Here is a 7273-nt window from a genome sequence, read left to right as displayed (position 1 = left end):
CCCCCCCACACCCAGCCTTCTGCCCTGCACTCCCACACACCCCAGCCCTCTGCCCTGACCTCGAGTCCCCCCCCCCAACACCCAGCCCTCTGCCCTGAACCCCCCCCACCCAGCAGGCTGAGCAGGCTGGCGGCGTAAGATCAGCATTTTAATTTAATTTTAAATGAAGCTTCTTAAACATTTTGAAAACCTTGTTTACTTTACATACAACAATAGTTTAGTTATATAATATACACTTAGAGAGAGACCCCTTCTAAAAAAACGTTAAAATGTATGACCGGCACGCGAAATCTTAAATTAAAGTGAATAAATGAAGACTTGGCACACCACTTCTGAAAGGTTGCCTACCCCTGGACTAGATGACCTCCTGAGGTCTCGTCCAACCCTAATATTCTAAAGGTCAAGACTGTGAGCTAGAGATACTAAGTGGGGTTTTTTTTCCTATTTCTGTCACTGATTGTGTGTGACCTTAGGCACACACTATTTAACATCTTTATCAGTGATGTGGAAGAAAACAAAATAATCACTGCAAAGTTTGCAGATGACACCCAAATTGGGGGAGTGATAAACAGTAAAGAGGACTGCTTGGTAAGCTGGGCACAAACAAACAATATGTGTTTTAATGCAGCTAAACATAAATGTGTATATACATCTAGGGAACAAAGAATGTAGTCTATACTTACAGGATAGGGAACTCTTTCCGGGAAGCAATGACTCTGAAAAAGATTTGGGGGTGGGGGTAGATAATCAGCTGAACTTAAGCTACCGGTGCAATGTTTTGGCCAACAGGGATAATGAGATCCTTGGATGCATAAACAGGAATCTCGAGTAGGAGTAGAGAAGTTCTTTTATCTCTGTATTTGACACTGGTGCGACTGCTACTGGAGTACTGTGTCCAGTTCTGGTGTCCACAATTCAGGAAGAATGTTAGTAAATTGGAGAGGGATCAGAGAAGAGCCACAAAAAATGATTAGAAAACATTCCTTATAGTAGTTATAATCAAGGAGCTCAATTTATTTTGTCTAACAAAGAGAAAGCTAAGGGCTGACTTTTTATAGTCTATAAGTACCTTCATGAAGAACAGACAATAATGGGCTCTTCACTCTAGCAGAGAAGAGTATAACATGATCTAATGGCTGGAAGTTGAACCTAGACAAATTCAGACTGGAAATAAGGTGTTCATATTTAACAGTGAGGGTCATTAACCACCGGAACAATTCACTAAGGGTCGTGGTGGATTCTCCATCGATGACAATTTTAAAATCAAAATTGGATGTTTTTCTAAAAGCACTGCTCTAGGAATTATTGTGGGGCAGGTCTCTGGCCTTTGTTACACTAGAGGTCAGACTAGACGGTCCCTTCTGGTCTTGGAATCTAGGAATCTATTAAAGTCATGTCAGCCCCTGAGGGATGGACTAAGTATGCTCTAGTTCAAACAGGAATTATTTGGAGACGATCTCTGGCCTGTGTTGTGCAGGAGGTCAGGTCAGGTGATCCCAGTGGGCCCTTCTGGTCTTCGGATCTATAAATCTCTGACTAGGTTGGAAGTAAGGCTGGAGGGTGGGATTTTAAAAGGAACTTAGCTCCCTGAGGATCCTTTAAGAATCCCAGCCTAAAGGCCCTTTCTGTCTCTGATCTCTGTGATACGTTTTATGCCAAAGCAGCCCTTATGCTTTCTCTGTGCTGGTCTCAGTTTGAGGTGGATCTGTACCAACATGAGTCAGCCTGTCAGACCCCCTTGGATAGGCAGTACCACCAGGAGATCCTGAAGCTGGAGAAGTCAGGAGGCCGGAAGAATTACCGCATCTTCACCTACACAGACCATGACCGATTCACCAACCTGAAGGAGGTATCTGCCCTTAGTTGTGCCTAAGCTGTTGCCGTCTGTCCAGTGGTAGCTCTCCACATGGCCAGGTCTGCAGTCTTTAGGAAAGAGGGATACATTCACCAGGTGGTGGGCTCAAGAAACTGAAGCTGAGTACCCTGAGAGGCCTGCTCGAGGGCAGCAGAATATATTTTCATGCAAGATACCTCCAGCCACTGCCCCAACTCCAGGCTGAGTTCTGGGCCTTTCAGAAAGATGCACGTTGAAAGTCTGGAGGGAGCTGTTAATAGTCCAAACTCCACTGTTTGTTCCCTGTTATAATGGCAGCTGCCATAACACGTAGAGTCTCAAATGTGCCCTATTCAAAGAATGAAGGATGGATCAGCACTTTGAAGGCTAAGCTCAGGAACTGGGCTCTCCCCTAAGTGGGGAGCCAGTCCAAGGCCCTCCCACATTCACTTTGACTTTGGATCAGCTGAGAAGGGTGCGTTGTGTGCATGTGTGACTGTGCACACATGTATGTGCCTGTGCAAGGACTGAAGTCAGGTCTGCCTGCAGCTAGGAAGGGGAAATCGCTTGTGGTGTGAATGCTCCTGCCTTTCCAAGGGGAAGGAGAGGCTCTGCCTATAACTGTAATAGTTCCACCCCCTGCCCTCTCTTCCAGCACTGTCAGAAAGTGACCAGCTCAGAGCAGGAGGTGCCATCATTCCTGGCAGAGAGGATGGCCAATTTAAGGAGAAGAAGGCAGGACCGCAGGCCAACGTGAGTGCAAAGAAGAGCTCAGAGCTCACTTCAGCCCTGTCTCAGAACTCACTAATGTAAGATTGCCAGCACTGGTGCCTGGGGGATTTGAGTACCCCAGCCCGGGGAAGCTGGCGGTGTGGATTCCAGCAAGGGTGCCCCCAAGGGTCTGGCTTCTGGAGCCTGGGATTGTGGCTCCTTGTTCTGGTGCCCCAGCATGTGGATCCCACCATGCATGTTATTGTCTATGTTGGGGCTGTATTGCACTGGCGCTGTGGGGTTTTGTACCTGGCAGCTTGGAGACCCTGGATAATACTGTTCTGTGGCTTCCTTGGCAGGGAAGGAAGTGTTCTGAAGTCCCGCGTCATCACCTGGAAGCCCTCAGAAGAATTTATTAAGAATAACCATGTCATCAACACCCCTGTTCAGACCATGTACATCATGGGAGACTTGGGACCATATGGGACGTAAGTAAAGACTCGGAGTAACCTGGTCTCCTAGATGGGAAACCCCTGCTCTCCCCCTCCCTTATGAAACCACATTCCCCTGGCACCAGTCCTAAGAGGGGAATTCCAAGATCAGCAGCAATTCCAGCTGCTGTTGCCTCCTATGCCTTATTTCAGTTGGAAGCATTGTACTTGTCCCCCCACCACCCCAACCTTCTTATTCTGATCAGTGCGGATATGGCTGGGTTTGTTTCCCCTCTCCCACATGCACAGGCAGGACCATGAGTCCACTGGCAGCTGGTGCGCATGGACTCTGTTCAGATTGGGTGTCTGTTTTATGGTCTCTCCCCTCAGGCTCGGCCACAGGGAATATGAACACGTTCTTTGTACAGTCAAGGTGGATGGCAATGGGGTGATCACAGTGAAGCCTGATTTCACGGGCACTAAAGGTGCTTACAGGTGAGCAAGGCAGTATGGGGCTAGTGCTGCAGGTGGGATTGGTGCAGAGGGGCTGAAATCACTTTTCCCAGGGTTACCTTGTATACTGTGGAATGGGGGACCCTGCAGCCTAGCACCTAGAATGGGAAGCATGGGGTCCAGAACTCAGGCAGGATCATAGCATGCCCCTCTCTGATATATCATGGGATCTGCTGAGCCTCTTGAGCAGGCAGTCAGCCCCATGGGCATGTAGGAGCAGGGACATCCTGGGGGTTTCCTTAATGATCCCTTGCTGCTGGGCGAAGCCCCAGGAGTGTGAATGGTGGGACATGGCTGCTCCTGGGGCCGCCACCTCAGCCTTAGGGGTGTTATAGCTGCTGTGGGCACTGCCTATCCTGTTGTGAATCTTGCCCATGGTGCTTTGGGGATGTGCAGGATTGAGCTGGATGGCGAGAAGCGGGAGCTGTGGAGGTACACCATTGAGAATGCCTCAGCCCAGGTGCAACGAGAGGAGGAGGAGCGGGAGCAGCGCATGTTCAGAGATGTAAGGATCAGCTTTGACTAAGGCCCTTGGGGACTCAGCTCAAGAGACTGATCCCATCACAACTGTTTCTGAAGTGGAGAGACCTTCCCAGAAAACGCCCTGCCACTAGCTCCCTCCTATTTAAATGGAGGCAGCTCCAGATCAAGCCCCTCACTGACTGTAACTGTGCTGACAGTAACACTTTAACACTGACGCTGGTCTCTCAGGTAGCCAGATCTAAAGCTAGGCTAAATCCAGCACCCTGAGTTCCACTGAGATGCCTACTGAAGGCCCCGAAGCACAGCTCTCGTGCTCTGACACAGCTTGATAAGCGGGCAGGCACATTTTGCACTAGCTTCATTTTCTGAATAGTTTTGCTGTGGAGCCCATTGCCTCAGGCCAGTCTGGATGGGAGTAAGGCCTGGACAGTAGTAGACTCCTGAAGGTCTATTGGGCATATTGGAAGGAAAGGATGTTTTTCTAGCAGAGCACAGATGGGGAAAACCCTCTCAGGACTGCTGCTGTCTTGGGGTCCAGTAGTAACTCAGGAGCTAAGAAAGCACCAGATTGCAAACTAGAGTTACAAATGGTGGACATGTTCCTGCACTCTAGGCAGCTGATGCAACCTGTACCAGCTCTTCCTGCTGCTTACCTCAACCTCTTATCCAGCTAAATTAGCCCTCTTCCGCGCACCAATCTCCTATAAGTGTTGGGTCATTCTTTCCGTTTGCAGAGTTTTTGTGCTCCTTGCATGTGTGTGTAGATGTTTAAGTGCATGAATGTTTCATTTTGAACTCTTCTTCTTAACTTTGAGTTTCAGATTAACTTCCCCCTCTGGATTAGCATGGAAGTACAGTAAATATTAAGAACAAGAATGGCCATACTGGGTCAGACCAATTGTCCTTCTAGCCCAGTATCCTGTCTTCTGACAGTGGCCAGTGCCAGATGCTTCAGAGGAAATGAACAGAATAGGGCAATGTTGAATGATCCATCCCCTATTGTCCAGTCCCAGCTTCTGGGAGATTTAGGGACACGTGGAGCCAGGTGTTGCATCCCTGGTCATCTTGGCTAATAGCCATTGATGAACCTGTCCACTAGGAACTTATCTTGAACTTTTTTGAACCCAGTTATACTTTTGGCCTTCACATCATCCACTGGCAATGAGTGCTACAGGTTGACTGTGCGTTGTGTGAAGAAATACTTCCTTCAGTTTATTTTAAACCTGCTCACTACTAATTCATTGAGTGACCCCTGGTTCTTGTGTTATGTGAAAGGGTAAATAACACTTAGAATCATAGAATATTAGGGTTGGAAGAGAACTCAGGAGGTCATCTAGTCCAATCCCCTGCTCAAAGCAGGACCAACACCAACTAAATCGTCCCAGCCAAGGCTTTGTCAAGCCGGGCCTTAAAAACCTCTAGGGATGGAGATTTCACCACTTCCCTAAGTAAACCATTCCAGTGCTTCACCACCCTCCTAGTAAAATAGTGTTTCCTAATGTTCAACCTAGACCTCCCCCACTGCAACTTGAGACCATTGCTTCTTGTTCTGTTATCTGCCACCACTGAGAACAGCCTAGCTCCATCCTCTATGGAACCCCCCTTCAGGTAGTTGAAGGCTGCTATCAAATCCCCTCTCACTCTTCTCTTCTGCAGACTAAATAACCCCAGTTCCCTCAGCCTCTCCTCATAAGTCATGTGCCCCAGCCCCCTAATCATTTTTGTTGCCCTCCACTGGACTCTCCAATTTGTCCACATCCCTTCTGTAGTGGGGGGACCAAAACTGAATGCAATACTCCAGGTGTGGTCTCACCAGTGTCGAATAGAGGGGAATAATCACTTCCCTCGGTCTGCTGGCAATGCTCCTACTAATACAGCCCAATATGCCGTTGGCCTTCTTGGCAACAAGGGCACACTGCTGACTCATATCCAGCTTCTCGTCCACTGTAATCCCCAAGTCCTTTTCTGCTGAACTGCTGCTTAGCCAGTCGGTCGCAAGCCTGTAGCGGTGCATGGGATTCTTCCTTCCTAAGTGTAGGACTCTGCATTTGTCCTTGTTGAACCTCATCAGATTTCTTTTGGCCCAATCCTCTAATTTGTCTAGATCACTCTGGACCCTATCACTACATTCCAGTGTATGTACCTCTCCCCCCAATTTAGTGTCATCTGCAAACTTTCTGAGGGTGAAATTAATCCCATCGTCCAGATCATTAATAAAGATGTTGAAGAAAACCGGCCCCAGGACCAACCCCTGGGGCACTCCGCTTGATACCAGCTGCCAACTAGATATCGAGCCATTGATCACTACCCATTGAGCCCGACAATCTAGTCAGCTTTCTATCCACCTTATAATCCATTCATCCAATCCATACTTTTTTAACTTGCTGGCAAGAATACTGTGGGAAACTGTTTCAAAACACTTCCTTATTCACTTTCTCCACACCACTCATGATTTTATAGGCGTTTGTCATATTCCCCCCTTAGTTGTTTCTCTTCCAAGCTGAACAGTCCCAGTCTTTTTAATTTCTCCTCGTATGGAAGCTGTTCCATACCCCTTGTCACACTGTCTGGAGGCTCGTGACCATGATTGCCTACCTCAGGGCAAACTGTCAAAAGCAGGTGATATGTTCTATAATTAGATTTCACCAACTCAGTACAAAATGTTCATTCCTAAAATACCACAGGAGAATCACAAATATTCCAGGTTACTCCCAGTCCCAAGAGGCCACTCACTCACCCACATCGATTTGCATCCTACACCAAAAATAATGCTGTTAGCCAATTCTTTAGTAAACTAACTTAAGGTTTATTAGCTAAGAAAAAGTAATGAGAGTTATTGAGAGGTTAAAGCAGGTAAAAATTTATGTACATGTGAGTCATAGTCTCTATTTCCAAATGGTAGCAGAGATGTAGTAATCTGCCAGTTTCCCAAAAGTCTGAGCGCAAAACTCCTGTTTGCTGCTCCTGGTTGCTTGCTCCTTTCCCTTTTCCCCACCTAATTTGTAGCCTCCCTAATAATCAGCATTGCTGTTTGAGCACAGGGGTTGGTGCCCCATCTGCTAACATAGAGAGACTGTAATTCAAGAGGCACGTCTCACTGCAGGAGGGATTCCAATATGACAAGAATCTGAAATTCCTTTCCACGCCATCAGCACTTGAGTCAGATGGTCTCTATTGTCAGGCACGAGAAAGCAGAGAAGTTCACGCATCCAGCCCATCTCTAGCTGACTTCCCAGGTCCCTAAAAACACCGGATTGTTGTCGGTTTCTTCACCCTAGGGTGACCAGATCACCCAGGTCAA

At 47.6% G+C, this 7273-nt stretch overlaps 1 protein-coding gene across 2 annotated transcripts in view; it reads left to right on the top strand.

Moving 5' to 3' along the window:
- Positions 1-7273, top strand: part of MKS1 (MKS transition zone complex subunit 1) — a 26333-nt gene that overhangs the window by 5855 nt on the left and 13205 nt on the right. For both annotated transcript variants that reach the window (XM_024209346.1, XM_024209345.1), the window contains exons 4-8: positions 1694-1849; positions 2490-2587; positions 2905-3033; positions 3367-3471; positions 3886-3994. In XM_024209346.1, the coding sequence (XP_024065114.1) occupies positions 1694-1849; positions 2490-2587; positions 2905-3033; positions 3367-3471; positions 3886-3994 (597 nt within the window). The remainder of the gene's footprint in view (positions 1-1693; positions 1850-2489; positions 2588-2904; positions 3034-3366; positions 3472-3885; positions 3995-7273) is intronic.

The sequence above is a fragment of the Terrapene carolina genome, unplaced genomic scaffold (assembly GCF_002925995.2).
Source record: "Terrapene carolina triunguis isolate 2854851 unplaced genomic scaffold, T_m_triunguis-2.0 Scaffold620, whole genome shotgun sequence".
In the NCBI taxonomy this organism is placed as follows: domain Eukaryota; kingdom Metazoa; phylum Chordata; order Testudines; family Emydidae; genus Terrapene; species Terrapene triunguis.
Note: the sequence above shows the minus strand (reverse complement) of the source record. Positions and strands in the feature narration are given on the sequence as shown.